The following is a 17,186-nucleotide window of genomic DNA, read 5'->3' on the forward strand; positions in this document are numbered from 1 at the left end:
ACAAGGAGGTGAGAGAGAGCAGTGAAATGTGAAAATGCCTGGAGGGGGACTTGATGGCAGAAGGCAAATGGGTTCATGCTCTAATAAAGGCTCTGTTGGAAGCTGGACAAAGTAGTTGGTGTGATGGGAGATCCCACTGAGAAGGAGGGGTGATTGCAGAGGACATATGGAGTATAACTAACTGAATACATGCTGTAAAAACATGTTAGTGTAAACCTCCTGGCAGGGAGGGAAAAAGCACTTGGGAATCTTTACAAGGGTCACACAATTAAGTGCTAGCAAATATCCCTTGGAGTAAATTTGTGAAGCAGATAGGGGAGATGGGCGGATACCCCTGCCCATCAGCCCACTCTTGGTTCTTCTAGAGAGCTCTTCACCACTCCAAGCAGTGTGTATGGGATCTGTATGGAGACATCTGTGGATGTGCAGAGCTATCAGCTGGCTCCTTGCCTGGAAGTTGTTGTCGCTGCTGAGAAAGGAGGTAGCACAGCCCCAGGCAGAGTGCTCGGGGAGGACACAGCTGCCCGGCCATCCCGTGGCATCCCATGCTCCAGCCTCATGTCCCCTTGGGTGCGTGCTGCCCCTGGGACTGGCTACGTGCGCTTCTCCATGGCGGGGCTGGACACCCTGGCCAGGCAACAGCCCGGTGAGGCCATGGCGACGGCTCTGACAGATGGGTTTCATTGAGGACACGTCTGGCTTGGAGCTTGTTTTTATTTCCTTTTGAGGGAAGGACGAGCTATGGGGGAGAAGTAACTGAGTGGCTGAGCCGGCTCTCCTGGACACAGACCGTGGTGCCAAATGAGCTCTTGCTGCGGTTTCTGCTGTGGCTCTGGAGGCTGCAACCCACGGGCAGGAAGTGGTTGAGAAGGAGATTCAGCTGGTGAGCCAGCAGTGCAGGATTGATCCAGGGTGGGAGATAGACAGAATCATAAAGGGAAGGCTCTGATGGGTCACAGGATGAGGAGGACGTTTGGGTCTCCTGCAGCAGCTCCAGTGGAAGGCACCAGTCAGCAGGAACTTCCTTCCAGAGCAGAGGTCCTACAGGGAGCCAACATCCTGCATCAGTGATCGCCAGCCTCTCCACCTAGGGACACATGTGGCTCCAGGTGCCTCCGAGAGCTGCTTTGGCCAGGGGAAACCAGAGGAATAAGGAACTGCTTTTGAGGTGTGGTCACCCTGGATTCCCTCACAGGGTCAGGTGTGTGTGTGAGAGAGAGGAAGGTGTGCAGGGACTGGTGCTTTCCTGCTACGTCAGCCATGGTTGTGGTTACTGAAGTGTTTTAGAAGGCCGCAAATATGCTTCTCTCCAGGAAGAAGTGAATCCTAGAGCTGTGGCAGTTCTCCCCTTGCCTGCCAGGTTCTGGGGGATCAGAGCAAGTGGAAGGTACGGAGAGGGTGGGACGGGCAGAGTTCAAACATTCTCATTATACTTCAAGATACAGAGATCAAAAGACAACTTTACAAATTAATAAGGCCTCCATTTGGGCAGAGCCTCTCTTGGCATGGATGGGCGAGAGGGGAGCATGAGGTAATGAGCAAACTGCCTCTTCTCCACCAGCCGGTAGGACAGGTTTTGGACTCTTGAAAACAAACCCTGTGGTCTAGCTCATTAGAGTTCATTAGTGCTGGTTCATATTCATACAGCATTAGTGCCATCAGGCCCCATGTTTAATCAGACTGTGAGCTTGCCTTAAGCCCTGCAGGCATTAAGCCTATGCTAGAAGCACAGGCACCAAATTGGTGGCTTGAGTAAGGAAGGATCTTGTGAGTGTGGTAACAGGGTGAGGATCACAAACCTGCCACAGAAACCTGGGTTATGGAGAAACCTGGATAATAAAGCTATCAAGTACACAATTTAGTGCTTTGTGTCAAGGCAGGAGCTTGCAAAGAGCTTCCTGAAAAAGGACAAAAGAGCAATGGCTTATCTTCCTGTGGTATCTGCTTAGTGCTCAGGCATGGTCAGGCTGCTCACAGCTTCTAAATCCATCAGGGGTTTCGATTAAGCACCGTGGTGTACTGGTGTACCACGGAGTGTGGGTTTGTGTTACAGGTTGGAGCTCCCAAGCAATAGGCAAGGCAAAGGCAAGGCAAGCCTGGGATGTGGACTGTGCCCCTTCTGTCCTGGGCAGTGCTCTGAGATGAGCACCACAGGGAACCACCACCACTGCAGGGCTTTAATCCTGCCCTGAGGTCGATGTTAATCCATCATCAGTGAAGAGACAGGTATTTCCCAGGGTAATTCCTGCTGTAGCATTTACAAATGACCTTTGGAAGTGGTGCAGTTACCACTGGCTGATGAGGCTGTGTTTGTAAGAGGCCAAGCCTGCATGTCTAGCTTTTGGATAGACAAAATAAAGGGAGATATGTCCTTCCCTAGAGCCCCTCCAGCCCTTGGTCTCCCATCTGCCAAATGAAGATGAAGGCAGCACCTTTTCTGCTGGAGATAAGCATGGATAAATCCTTAAAGACTGCAAAGGATTCAGAGAGGGGGGGTTATATAAAGGTGCTTATATTAAGTACCTTACACAGACACACCAGCTCTAAGATGGGTATAATCTTGTTTATTTAGGTTAGAGCAAAGGACTTGAAGTTAAACTGGCTGGAATCTCATCTGAGCCCTGACAAGATCAGCAGCGGGCAGCAGAGCAAAACCAGGGGATGGTGCTGCCCTTTGCCTTCCTCCTTTTAAATCAGAAAGTTTCAGATATCCTGAGGAGCTCTCAGTACCCTTATGGAGCTTTCCATGCTCCAAGGATATTCAGCATTGGTTTTTTGATTAGTCCTGAAGTTCTCTATTCCTAAACATTAGCATCCCTAAGTGTACAGCCTGAGTTTAAAGAAACCATTACCCTTTTGGTGCAAAGGGCAGAGAGTGTGGAAGCCTTTTGCTCCTCAAGAAAGGAAACAGAGAAGTCTGGCTACATGCAAGGATTGTCCCAGCCAGTGGATGTCTTCGGCAGCTGTTGGAAACCACGTACTGGTAGGCCAGTGGGCAGTGACGCTGGCTGGGGCTGCAGGAGGTTAGAAATGCTGGCACAAGCCCTTGGTTATCCTGTTAGAGGGATTAAAAGCAGACTGGGGCTTAATCCAGTGCTGTGGTGCCACAGATCGTTTCTCCTTCCCACTCAGGGTGGCTAACACGTGTGGCAGGGTGGGAGGCTTGATCCCACACAGCAGAAAACTTTCCCAGGACCTGTGCTGTGGTCTGAACCACAACTTTGAACTCTAAAAGAGTTGTGCCTGTGAAGAATGGGGGCTACCTATGTCAGGGATTTTTTGTGGGCTCTCGAAACTGGGGTGAGACAGGAAAACCATGTTGCAAGGAGTGTTGTGGGAGCATTTTGGGTGGGGAATCCCTCTGGGGTGTAACATCTGACTATTGAGATAGACCCAAGCCAGTGAACTCCTTTACAGAACAGATAATTGAAACAATAGGAGCTGCTACCTAAAAAAAGATCCATTCAAGGGCTGAACAGGACTTTGCTGGGGGTGGAGTGGCATCTTTGTGACCTGATTGTGGTGGGGAGAGGTACTGTGGATTTCTAAGAGGGAGTGGAGGGAAGGAACATGAAGCTGTGCTGATACCAAGGCTGTCGCTGCACATTCATCAGCCTTGAGACGCACCCTGGTCAGTTTTATGGCAGATGGGGGTTTTATGCTTGGGCAAGGCATCACCTGTGTATTGTTCATCTCTCTTGTTCACAGGAAAACACCTTTGTATAAGCTGGAAAATAAATAAGATTGCATCAGAGAAATGCATGGCCCCCATCTTCACCTATTTTCCTCTTTATCATCCCAGCTACGGGAACCAGGCTATCTGCTATCAGCACAGCTTGGAAAGGGTTACGCACAGCAGAATCTGGCAGATCTCCACGAAGAAGAAACCAAGCCCAGTGGTAAATACTGCAATAGCAAGGCCTAAGTAGTCCCTGCAGAAGGGAGTGAAATTACTCCTGACCTTCGACCTACCCAACTCTTTCAAGTAGAGCCATCCCTTGCAAAAAAACTTGGCGGCTGTAGGAGCCCGGGCGTGGTGTTTGCCTGCGGGAGCTGTCTCTGCTCCTCATTTCTTTCCTGTCCTTGGCAGTTTGTTACTCTCTCTTCTCTGCCGCCCATGTCCAGAGCTTCCTTCTGCCCGCTGGGATAGCAGAGACACTTCCCAAATGTAGTTTCTCGTGGGACGCCCCTTTCCATCACGGGTCTCCATTCAAAGAGCCAGTGGTACTTGCAAGAAGCACTGTCCCTGTGGAGAGCATTGCTCCATCTGGCCTCCACAATTCGCTTTTTAATATCCTTTCCCATGCACGTTCCTAGGACATTGGCATTTATGCCTCTGGGGACAGAAAGAAAACATTTTGCTTTCTGTTTTTAGAGAGGCTGATGCTTTTTCCGCAGCTCCCTCTGGGTCTTGCATTCTCTCCAAGACTAATCCAGCCAGTAGCCCCTCAGAAGGCCGAACAAACACCCTTGTCCTAGTTGCTTGTGCACAGGCCTGGGAATCTTGCCCCATGCTCTCCTCCTCCTGACCTTGTTTTCCTCGGAACACCACAACAGTAATTACTCTGAGGTTGAATGGTTATTCGAAAGCAAGTACTGTGTCTTGTGTGCTCCTTCCTTTCCAGCTGTTGTTTCTCCCTATACTGGAGTTAAACTCTACCTGGAGTTTTCTTTGTGTTGTTACTAATTTAGGGAAATACCAGCAGTGAGGGTGGTGGGTGTGGGTGGGAATACGTGTCCAGTTCCATGTGTTTCTCATTCTCTTCTCCCTGAGAAGTCACCAGCATGGTTGGACCTGCCACTGGGTCTATCCCTGGTGTGCTGCTCATACTCTGGGTGCTCTCACGGGCACTGGTTGACTGCATCTGACAAAAGCATTAGCTGGACACTGAAGTGGAGATGAGAAGACTGGTCAAAGTGCACAGCATACAGCTGGACTGCCCAGCTGACAGACGGCTGCATGGCTGCATTGCCAAAGGCAGAAATGTAGCAACACTCAGACAGAGTCAACAAATAAATATGAGCAGCCCAAGTATCTGAGGTGGGTTAGTTAATACTGAAATTGAGGGTTTTGCAAGAAGAGATAAAATCAGCTACACGTGTTTCGGAGGAGGAGGGTTTGGAGTGGATTTCCATTACAAGGTCAAATGGTCCAGCATTCCTATGCTGTGCAGTGCTCTTTTCCGAAGAATTTGCTGTTGTATATGGCTTTAGCCTGAATACACTTAAGCCTTCCAGGGCTAAATATGTTTCTGCCTTCCAGGGCAGAGCTCCCCACAGGGCACCAGTTCCTCTCAAGAGTATGGCTGGGCTTTACCAGCTCTTGGTGGCTGGGCACAGCTCAAAAAGGAGCTAGTTTGTGGCCAAACCAGTGGAGCTGTGGTGCAGTGCTTTGGGCAGAAAGCTGTTATGTCACTCCCAATCCCTTTCACAGACTTGCCAGACCTGGCTGCAAACTGTTTTCCTTGATGCTAGTTTGGAGGAATTTGGGAAAATCCCATGCTACTGGCACACTGGATGACAAGGATGGTACAGGGCACTTGTGTTCACTGTCCATCGAGGGGAAGCCCTCTCCAGCTTTCATCCCACCCAGGGAGAGAAAAGTGGGGTTTACGCTGCAAAACAGCTCTTCCTTTGCCAAGTGCTGGCAGTCCGCAGTACGTTCCCGTCCAACTCTGCACCCTCTGCCTGCCAGCCACGGCCAAGAGCCATGGGCACGGCCAGGCTTGGGAAGTCCCTCCCGAGTGCCTAAGATCTAGAGCTAAGGTCTTGCGTGGGGTGAGCCAGCGGTGTCCCTCACTGAAGCATCATCAGCGTGCCCGTGGTGACTCTCACTCGCAGAGACACCTTTGCTGCCTTGGTGCCCGTACCCCTCGTGCTGCCTTCAGCCCGGGGCGCGGACCCTCGGCCAGGCTGTGTCCCGCCAGCGGGGCCGGTCCCGCCCCGGGGGCGGGCGGCGAAGCACGTGGGGCCGGGCCGGGCCGGGCCGGGCTGGGCTGGGCTGAGTCATTGCCCGCCCCGAGTCCCGCGGCGGAGCCGAGCCGAGCCAAGCCGAGCCGAGCCAAGCCGAGCCGAGCCGAGCCGAGCCGAGCCGAGCAGAGCCGAGCCGAGCCCATCGCAGCGAAGAGGCTCGGGGGTGAGAGCACGGCGCGGCTCGGCGCGGCTCGGCACGCAACATGAGGGTGGCGAGGTTTCGGGTGCTGCTCGCCGTGCCGGTAGTGTTCTTGCTGCTGGTGGTCGTGTCCGGTGAGTGCCGGGGAACTCGGGATCAGGAGTGCCGGGAAGCCGCGATCAGGGGATCTGGGGTGCCGGGGAGCCAGGGTTCAGGGAAACCTGGGTACCAGGGCGGCTGGAATGCTGTGGATCCGGAGTGGTGGGGATTTGGAGTGCAGGGTTGTCTGGGGTGCAGGGCAGTCCGAGGCGCAGGGCAGGCAGAGTGCAGGGAATCTGGAGTGCAGGGTTGCCTGGTGTGCAGGGGATTCGCGGCGCAGGAGCGGGTGAATTTCAGGGGATCCACAGTACGGGGGAGCCCGGAATGCTGGGGATGTGCAGTGCAAGGGATCCGGGGTGCAGGGTTTGTCCGGGGTGCGGGGTTTGTCCGGGGTGCAGGAGAACCCGAGGTTCCAGGGATTCGCGGTGCCGGGGACCCGGGACGTGTAGCGAGCAGATCCGGGATGCCGGGTGAGTGGGTCCAGGCTGCGGTGCGGGTTGCGGGGCGCGCAGTGCGAGTGAGAGGGCATGCAGCCCCAGGGCTACTGCTGCAGGAGCCGGGGATCTCGGGTCCACGGCCCCGTCCCTTCTCCCGAGTAGGGAGTTTCTCAGCCGGGCTGTCCTGTGCTTTCAGGCTCGGATAACCGTGCTCGAAATGTAAACAGCGTCCCTGGGACCGCCTGGTACTGCGCGCCCAGCTGGCCTGGCCAGGGCAACTCCAGGGAGCAGCAGCTCCGTCATAATCCCGTGGGTCATGCCTGGGGCGCTTGGCTCCAAACGGGATGGACGAGACCAGGGGAAAAAAGGGGAGCAAAGCCTAGGTGCGGGCTTCAGGTCAGGGGACAAAGGGCAGCAGGACGGGGTGAGGAAGGCCCTGTTTATGCTCGTTCTCCCTTGGGTGCCTGAGGTACCCTTTTTGCCCTCCGGAGAACTGGCTTCCCCCAGCCCCGCGGGGATGAGCTGTCCCAGTATTTGCAGGATGTTATTTTTGCCTTCCAGCCAGCCTGTGGGTTCATATAAGCAAACATTTCCAAAAGCAGTGGTTGATCTTTGTTGCCTTGGTTCCTGAGTGTTCAGCCTGTGACAGCTCTGTCCCTGACTGGAGAAAAATGTGTGTGTGGAGGATGGAGATGCTCAACAGCTCTGAAACCAGGCCTGAAACAGGAGCATCCAAAACTGCTTGCTACAGTGGAAAAAGTGACCTGTGTCCCTCGCTGCTAGGCAGGGGGCTGGCTACCAACACCCACCACGTAAGGGATTATTCCTGGGAGGAGATAAAAGGGAGTCCAGTTACTTGCAATAGCTGAAGTATAAAACTTGGACCCCTCCTGCCCCAACTCTGGGAGGAGACCTTGCTGCTTTGCTGCCATGTCACAGCCCAGACACTCCTGGAGGCAGCGCTGATGCTGGGGAGCACCTGATCCTTGACACTATTGAACAGAAGTAGCTCAGTCTGTGCAACCTTGACTGGCTGCTGGGAGAGATCCTTGGGATAGGGTGGATGGACGTGCCCAAGACCTGCAGAGGGGTGGAGGGGTGTGGGGCAAAAGCATCCCCATATATCAGCAGGAGTCCTCTCCTCCCATGCTGTAGCTCATGGCAGTGCATTGATGGAGCATGAGGTCATGCAGAACAGGCTGGGCAGCACAGGCAGTGACTTGAACTGCTGCCCAAGTTTTCTGCCTCCTGAGGCTGGGTTAAGGGAGCTACAGTATCCTCATGGAAACCTGCACCCGATGCTGGCCTGCCTGTCACTGGTGTGTACCCTATACATGTGGACTGTCAGGAAGAGTAGGATTAACTCGAAGGAGTCCTGCTATTAAAAGACTAATGAGTAGGAGCACACTGAGTAGTAGCTTATGCAAATGAGAACTACGTTGTTTGGTGTGGGTGTGGGCAGTGAGCCCACAGCTCATCAACTTCCACCTTCTCCAGGTCATGTAGGTAGTGAAGGGTTATTCCTAGGTCTCCATCTGGGTTCAGCCCTTGTTCTGATTTCTGTAGCATGGCAGAGGAATACCTGGCATCAAGGGATGTGTTTGATGAGTTACAGAGGCTTTCAGCCAGTTCTGTGGAAATCTGGTCTAGGTTTATGGAATGTTGGTGCCTTGCAGCTTTTAGGCAGAATAAATTGAGGGTGGGAGGAATTTCATCTCAGCTCTTGCAATCTCATTCAGCCCTGCAATGGGGCGTAGAAGGTTGGAGGGTGCAGCGAGTTGACGTCATTCACTTCCCTCCTCAACAGGATAGGGTGGGGAAAAGAAGGAAAAGATCCTGAGTGGGTCCTTCCCATGGGCTGCATTTATTCATGAACTGCTCTGGTGCAAGAAGAGACTGCTCCAGCCTGGAGTTGTCTGTGGGCTGCACTGTGGATATCTGCTCCCCTGTGGTCCTCCACAGGCTTCAGGGAGACAGGTCTTCTCCATGGGCTGCAGTAGAATCCCTGCTCCTGCACCTGGATCACTTCCTTTTCCCCCTTATTCTCTGCTGGGGGTGTCTGCAGGGCTGTTTTTCTCATATTTTTTCTCACTCCTCTTCTACAGCTGCTGCACAGTGCTTTTTATTTCATCGTGCATATATTATCACAGAAACAACCCTAGTGCTGGTGATGGGCACCAGCTTTGAGCAGCAGAGGGTCTCTTCTGGCATTGGCAGGGACTGGCTGTCTCCAGCATGGGAGCAGCTCCTGCTGTCTTCTTGCTGAGCCACCTTTGCAGCCCCCTGCCACCACCACCTTGCCTTGTAAACCCTGCACCGTGGCAGATACTGGAGATGGATGAACAGGCAGGGAAGATGGTGCAGCCCCACCAGCTCCCTGGGGGAACCTGCCTGTGAGCCAGGGCTGCCTTGTGGGAGCTGCTCAGAGTGTGATGGAGGTCTGGCAGGCGTCCTGCAGAGATGGACCTTGTGCTTCCTCCCTGCAAGACTCCAGCATCTGGGAACTGAAGCATGCGAGCTCCCCCTACAATGTTTTTTTTTTGTGTGTTCTTACAAGTACAAACTTACATTAGCAAAACCCAGCAACAGTACCAGCGCCATTCCCTTGAATCATCCTGTCCTTCTTGTGCCTGAGAGAGCCCCAGCCTGGCCACACATTTCCCAGCCAAGTGTCAAAAACGTTTAATACACCAAAACCTGGGTTTCCCCTGTCTTCACTTTGACATATAGCACCTGTTAAACCTCCTTTTTAATGTGCCAGCACAGGGCAGGTCCTTGCTGCTGGTTATGCTCCCAGTCTCAGCCATTGCTTTTGAGTGCCAGCAGCCCTTTGCAAGGTCTAGCAGCCTGTCCCTGCCAGGTGCTCCCTTCCCTGTGGGATTTGCAGCAGTTCCTGCAGTTGGGCTGGGATGCCTTTGTGAGCATGTGGCTCTGGTGGATGCCTGCCTTAGGGATGGTTTGCAGTGACACCTGGCTTTACTTCCAGGTGACTTCTGTGATGTGAACCACTGTCAGAATGGGGGCACCTGCCTGACTGGGATTAATGAGGCTCCGTTCTTCTGCATCTGCCCAGAGGGCTACATTGGGATTGACTGCAATGAGACAGAGAAAGGTGAGGAGCTGACCTTTTCCCAGGTGCTCCATGTCAGCCAGGAGCCTTGCTGTGAGTTAGTGTGCCCTTGTCCTGGCCCTGTACCACTGGCCCTGGGGTTCAGCCCTTCTGATGGCTGATGGACACATAGAGCAGAGATCTGTGTAGGGATATGGTGACAGGATGCATTGGGGGGATTGCAATGTCTGTGAGGAGGGGAAGCCCACTGGATGCTCTTATTTTCCACCTGTGCCTATATTACAGTTGTTTTTCCACTTCCCAAGGGCCTTGCCACCCCAATCCTTGCCACAACAATGGTGAGTGCCAGCTGGTCCCAAACCGGGGAGATGTCTTCACTGACTACATCTGCAAGTGCCCTGCGGGGTACGACGGGGTGCACTGCCAGAACAGTGAGTACAGCGGGGGGGCAGGAATGGGAAGCTTGTCCACTGAGAGCCTGGGGACCCCTTGGATGACAGCTGGGGAGCGTGTGCCGCTGTGACTGTGTGGGGCACTAGGCTGTGTCAGGAATCATGGGCTGTTTTGGAGCTTGCAGGGTGGAGGGAAGGACCATGGTGCGGGTGCAGGTTATGTCTGAACTTTGCTCTGCATCTCTGGAGGGACTTTGTGCCTCAAGTAATAACCCAGTGGGTACCTCAAGGTTCAGCCTGCTCCACACAAGTTCCCAGTGTTGGTGTGACTGTGTTCTGGTGCACCTGCATGGCTGCACTCAGTGGGGACATGGTGTAGATGGGTCTTTGGGTTAGAACTTCAGCCCATGCCACCCTATCGTCAGGGACTCTGCCATAGCCCTTGTTCAGAGAGCGCTTCCCCCTCTTCTTACTGCACTGAATGAGGCATCTCCTCTCTGGGACTGGTTTTGGGATTGCCTCTTGAGCTTCTCCTCTCTCTCCTAGACAAGAATGAGTGCTCCTCCAAACCTTGCAAAAATGGAGGCACCTGCCTGGACCTGGATGGTGACTACACCTGCAAGTGTCCTTCTCCATTCTTGGGGAAGACCTGCCACGTCCGTAAGTCTTTGGCACAGACTGTACTGAATTCCCTTTCCTTCCTGTTCCCTACTGTTTGTCCCTATTTCCAGGAGGGATCTCACCAGCTGGTTTAGGGGATATGGAGGGCAGCTGTGGCTGCCCTTGATGCCAGCAGGCCTGGTCATAATGGAGAGAACATCCTCAAGAAGGTGCTTTCTCCTCTCTGGAGCACTCGAGGAAGGTCCTTTCTCCTCCAGACCTCTGTGCTGTGAGGGGGACTGATGGATGGTGTGGTTTTGGCTGAGGGATGAGTAGGAGAGGATGCCTTGGGGACAGCCAGGCCCTAGGGCTGCCCTCCTTCTCCTGCTCTGTCCCCAGACAAGAAACAAATGACCCCTAATTCTGTTCCCGGGTTACTGTCTCTCTTTGATCCTGATCTCCCTCTGCCCCCAGGCTGTGCTGTTCTCCTGGGCATGGAAGGAGGAGCCATCTCTGATGCCCAGCTCTCAGCATCCTCTGTCTACTATGGCTTCCTTGGCCTCCAGCGCTGGGGCCCAGAGCTCGCCCGCCTCAACAACCACGGCATTGTCAATGCCTGGACCTCCAGCAACTACGACAAGAACCCCTGGATCCAGGTACCTGCAGAAGGCGGGAATGCCAGCACAGAGAGCAGCCCCGGCAGCCATGGCTGGTCTTGCAGTGCTGCTGTCATGGGATTTCACTGCTCCTGGTGGGAAATGTGGGGCTAAATTGCTGCATCAAGCTGCCACCCCGGGGCATCTTAGGATGTGCCTGAAGGAGGCAAGTCTGTCACAAGTCCATTGGAGGAAGATGAGAGATGGGTTGTTGATCCCCCTTGCTCTGCCCACCTTGGGGTGCAAAGCTGGAGGGATGGAAGGCTTCTTCCTCAAGGGAGTTCCAGCACTCTGGGCAGTCCCTTTCCTTGTCCCAGTGCCCACCCTCCCACCCAGACTTGGTGGTCCTGGTGGGTGCAAGGGCTGTGCACCCCATCCTCACTGCACCCCACTCACGCTCTTCTCCCTCCCCAGGTGAACCTGCTGCGGAAGATGCGGCTGAGCGGGATCATCACGCAGGGCGCGCGCCGCGTGGGGCAGCAGGAGTTTGTCCGTGCCTACAAAGTTGCCTACAGCCTGGATGGGCGGGAGTTCACCTTCTTCAAGGATGAGAAACTGAATCTAGACAAGGTGGGCTGTGATGCTCTGTGTAGGGGATGTCCCAGCTCTCCCGTCCAGTGGTGCTGTGGGTGCTGAGGTGGCTGTGAGCTGCATCCCTGTGTGTGGGAAAGTGCTTTTGACCTGGGGCAAAGCTGCATTGGGAACCAATGGGAGCTCTCCTAGCAGCGAGATGGCACAGGCAGTTCCAGTGTCAAGCAATACTCCCTGCCTCTGTTTAATTGACCATAATAAGCATAACCAAAGAAGCAGCACTGACTGATTCAGGTCATTCAGATAGTATCTTTATCACTGACACACTGTGAGAACTGGGCTTGGTCTGGGAGTGCTACTAAGCAGCTTGGGTAGCTCGGTGTTATATCTGCAGCAAGCACCAGCTGACAGCATGTGTCTCAAAGTGGGAATACTTAACAGTTTGCAGCACTCTCCACTCCCAGTTCTCTGTGGCAAGTGCCTCCTACTGGCTTTCTGAGCATCTGGGGAATGGTTGGGAGTATCTGCTTTGCTTAAAAAACAAAAAAAACCAGAAAAAATTTGTCTTGTTTCTGCAACAGTGGAAAAAGTGCATGAAACACAATTTGATTCTATTTATTATGTTAAAAAGAAAGAAGGGAGACACCTCTGTGTGCTTGTCATGATTTGAGGAGCATTGTGGTAGTGGGAGTGGGTGTTGCTGCACGTGTGGCTCTGTTGGGGTGAGGACAAAGCAGGGAATGTTGCAAAGCTCTGTTGAGAGTGTTGGAGCTCCTTCAAGGTCCTGCACTGTTCCAGGACACAAAAACAGAGCCCAACTTCCTCCTGTGGGCTCTTTTGCCATTGGCAGCGCCAAGATCTCTCTGTCTGCTGTGCAAGGGATTTGATGCAGGAGACTGGGAGAGCTGGGGCACTGAGTCCTGGTCACTGTTGCAGGTTTTTGAGGGGAACATGGACTATGGCACCATGCAGACCAACATGTTCAACCCTCCCATCACGGCCCAGTTCATCCGTATTTACCCCGTGATGTGCCGCCGTGCCTGCACGCTGCGCTTCGAGCTCATCGGCTGTGAGATGAACGGTAAATGCTGGAGCCTGTCCCCTCCCCGGGTGGAAGCGTGACATGGGGCAGGGCATCACCTCTTGGCCTACTTCTGATCCCTCAGGACAAGGGATTTGTCAGTGCTTGTTTTTCCTCACGCTGATGCCTGGGAATACCCAGGGGTGTGTTTGGGGAGCACAAGCCCTTAATCTCATCAGCTCAACCAGCTCGAGCTGTGTTCTTAACGTTGCTAACACCTTCCCAAGCCAGGAGTTTTTACTGTGCCCCTCCCTGTCTGAGCCGTGAACCCACTGCTTTTCCTGCCAGAGAGCTTGAAAAGCATCAGGGATCAAAGTCCTCTGGGAAATGTAAAGGATTGTCAGCCTGAGCCCTTTTCCTGTCCCCTCCTGCATTCCTGCCCTGCAGCACATTCCTGGGAACTGAGTGGGACTCGATGGTCGATTGTCCTGTGGGAGTGGGATGTTATGGAGGTTTGGGTCCTGTCCTGCTGCTGCGTGGGTGTGGTGCCATCCCTGCTTCTGGCTGGGGATATCTTTGTGTTGCTCTTTCCACATCCTTCTCTGCCTCCTGCCAAAGCTTTCTGTGTTCTAGGGCTGGGCTATGCTGTGGGGACATCCACTCATCCCTGCAGCAGGAGGCACTGTGAGCCAGGGAATAGCTGGGAGCTAAAAATCCCGGGAAAAGGCAGCCCTGTGTGTCTGCTGAACATTTCCCTGCCTGGCTCCGATGTCTCTCTGGGCAGTGGAATGAGAATGTGGGGATGGCTTCTGACAGGTCTGCGGGGTTTACTTGCAGCTGTGCTGTTGTCTCTTTCCTTTTCACTGCCTGTGTAAACCGTTGTGTTACAGTGTATTTCAACACGGCAGGTTGCTCGGAGCCTCTGGGCATGAAATCCCGCCTCATCTCCGACCAGCAGATCACAGCCTCCAGTGTCTTCAAGACCTGGGGCATCGATGCCTTTACCTGGCACCCTCATTACGCTCGCCTGGACATGACAGGCAAAACCAACGCCTGGACAGCCCAGCACAATGACCTGTCCGAGTGGTTGCAGGTGGGTCTCTGCTCTCTGTAACCTCATGTGTCCTCACCAGCTCCTCCAGCTGTGCCTAGGGCCACCTCCTGCTTCAGGGTAGCTGGAACAGCTGGGTTGGTGTGGCCAGAGCCTTGCTGTGGGTCATGAAGTCCAGCAATGCTCTCCTTGAGCGGGGATCACAGGGGCAGGTCAGGATGGGACAGCAGCCACCAGTTTTAACAGCAGTCCTGGAGGTCTGGATCAGAATCAGTGTCCATAGGGACAAGGTGGAATGTATATATTCTGTGGAATGCTTTATCTGCACCTTCTTGTAGGGTGCATCAAGCCTGCAGCACCCCAGATCTGTATCACCCCCTGAGGAAATGCCATCCCAGCCTGGACTGACCATCCCAACATCCTCTGGCTGCCAATTTTTTTCTGCTTTGCAGGAAAAAATCAGGCTTGCTTTTTTCTTCCCAGTCTGGAATAGAAGCAAATAGTTTTGAAATTTCCTTCTCAGTTTCCTTTCCTCCCCTGTTTTTGTACTTTTCACATGATTCCATGACATAATAGGACAAAGCAGTTTAGATATTTGTCCCGCTTTTTATTTGGGAAATGATTAAAAGCAGCTGCCTCCCAACTCTAAATAAACCAGCTTATCGAGACGTTGGCTGATGACGGGGTCGGGATGACACGCTGAGCTGGGCTGTTGCAACATGGACTGCCTGTTTGTGTATGTGTGTATGGATTTACACATACACTCAGGATTTATTTGTGTTATGTAGCTGGGACTGCCCTCTATGAGCATGGAAACAGAACTAAATTAATGAGGCTTTCAGCTCCTTCAGTGGTTTACCCTGTAATGTAAACACAGTGTAGCAGAGTAAAGGAGAATAGGAACTGTCTCACTTAGAACCCAAATGTCAGTTTGTGTTATACTGCATATTTTCTCAGCCAGAATTATTTTTCAGTGGAAATGCATTTCCTCTGTGAAGCCTGTATTATTTTTGAATTGAGATTTTTGCTGTCCTTCCCACACTGATGTTTCCGGAAAAAATATATGGAGATGGCAGGGGTGGGCAAAGGAGCTGAGATGGGTTTGTGCCCACTTTTGGTTGCTTTGAGGGATGCTGTGAGTGTTGAAGGGTCAAATATTTCACAATCATGTTTTATGATTTGTCTGGCATTGGTATGGGGGTCAAGTGGTGTTTTTTCCATTCTTGACCCATGAGGGCCAGCTCTTCCTGGCTGCCTCTGGAGCATGGATAGTGCTGTAGGGTGGGAACACAGCTCCTGCAAGGAGCTGTGATAATCCTTGTCTCTGCCAGATTGACCTCCGGGACCAGAAGAAGGTGACAGGCATCATCACGCAAGGAGCCCGTGACTTTGGGCACATCCAGTATGTGGCAGCCTACAAGGTGGCCTACAGTGACAACGGCACATCCTGGACCCTGTACCGGGATGCCCAGACAAACAGCACCAAGGTGGGTGTGGGGAGGGCAAGGTGATTTCCCAGGGCCCAGGCCATGGTGGGGAGGGATGAGTGGTAGGGCTGAGATCACAGGATTACAAAAATATCGTGAGTTGGAAGGTACCCACAAGGATCATTGAGTCCAATCCTGGCCCTGTACAGGACACCCCAAGAGTCACACCATGTGCCTGGGAGTGTTGTCCAAAGGCTTCTTGAACTCTATCCGTCGGTGCTGTGACCACTGCCCTGGGGTCCTGGCAGCACTGATACCCACCTTTCTCCTCTAGATCTTCCATGGCAACAGTGACAACTACTCACACAAGAAGAACGTGTTCGATGTGCCCTTCTACGCCCGCTATGTCCGCATCCTGCCCGTGGCCTGGAACAACCGCATCACCCTGCGCGTGGAGCTGCTGGGCTGCGATGAGTAGGCACGGGGAAGAAGGACGGGGCTGCTCTTCCCCGCTGCCCAGCCTGCACCCTGCCTTCCCCTGCCCGCTCCTGCTCTGATCTCACACCCCCCTCTCCATGTCCCCACACTCAGGAGGTGGCCAAGAGGACTCCCCTGCCCCACGTTGGTGCTGGGGCTGCAGCACTGCATTTTACGGGGCCCTTGCAGGTGAGATGTAGGGATGGCTCCTGGCCTCTTGCTGTTCCAGCAAGGGCTGAGACCCCCTCCTGCAACTGGGGCTTTCCTGGGGACACCATCCTGCAAATTAGGCCTTGCTGGGGACCCTGTCCTGCAACCGGGGCTTGACTTTATCTTCTCTGCTAAGCCTGGGGACAAATTTTCTCCTTGTTTCTGCTTCCAGCAGAGAGGCTGCAGCCAGTGACAGTTCCTTGCCTGAGCTGTGTCTTGGAATTCAGCAGTTTTCAGGGTCTTAGGGCAGGCTTCCCTGGCTTGCAGCCTCTGATGTCCCTCCTGCTCCCTGCTTGTCTGCAAGCAGGGGCTGTGAAAATCCTCTGAAAAAACTCAGCTGTTGTCCCCTGCCCATTTTGCCAGGCCCCAAGTCTCCTTGCCTGCAATGTCAGCACCACATAGTGTGAGTAGAGTGATGAGACCGCTCTTGTCAAGAGGCATCAGATCCCCACTGATGGTGGCTCTATCTGCTGGGCACTCTGGCGGGCACCACAGCGGGCATTTTGGCAGGCACTGCCCATTCCCCTTCCTGGAATGCTGGGTCCAGCAGCCTCCCAAGCCTCAGCATTGCCATCATCCCCAGCTTACTGCAATTTGGGGTGTTTGGCAGTCCCTTGTCCTCAGAGCCCAGTGGTGACCAGGGGGACTATGATCTGATAGTGGGGAGAGTTGGTTTGTAGCCACAAGGATGTGGAGAGAAGATGGGAAAGGTGGTAGTTATGCCACCCAAATGCAGTGTGCAAAGAGCCATGCCATCACCCTTTTTGAAACCTGATTTTTTCCCTTTACATGAGGTGGAGGGGAGCCTCTTGCAACGCTGGAGCCCTCGGGATTAGCAGTAGATGAGTGAGTCCCAGGTGGGAGCAGGGGCAGACTGTCCCAGGCTTCCCCTGCCTGATGGGATGTGAAGCAGCCATGGGGCTGGGCTGGCAGTGGGTTTGCTTTGGCAAGGGCTGAGGGAACCCGGGTGGGATGGCAGTGATGGCCCCACTCTGGGGTGTCTCTGACAGTATTAATTAAAACCAGCTGAAACTTTGGGGGTGTTGGCTCATCTGCTCTGTGCCTCCTTGAAGGCCATCTCCAAATGTCTGACTGGTCTGGTG

The 17,186-nt window shown here is 53.6% G+C and overlaps 1 protein-coding gene across 1 annotated transcript; it reads left to right on the plus strand.

Annotated features, from left to right (window-relative positions):
- Positions 1-6,176: 6,176 nt before the first annotated feature.
- Positions 6,177-15,874, plus strand: MFGE8 (milk fat globule EGF and factor V/VIII domain containing). Its single transcript, XM_062501444.1, has 10 exons — positions 6,177-6,246; positions 9,635-9,760; positions 10,024-10,149; positions 10,657-10,770; positions 11,185-11,366; positions 11,781-11,936; positions 12,834-12,978; positions 13,809-14,011; positions 15,301-15,456; positions 15,731-15,874. The coding sequence occupies exons 1-10, from the start codon at positions 6,177-6,179 to the stop codon at positions 15,872-15,874; spliced, it is 1,422 nt and encodes a 473-aa protein (XP_062357428.1).
- Positions 15,875-17,186: the final 1,312 nt, after the last annotated feature.

Source organism: Cinclus cinclus, chromosome 13 (assembly GCF_963662255.1).
Source record: "Cinclus cinclus chromosome 13, bCinCin1.1, whole genome shotgun sequence".
Lineage (NCBI taxonomy): Eukaryota > Metazoa > Chordata > Aves > Passeriformes > Cinclidae > Cinclus > Cinclus cinclus.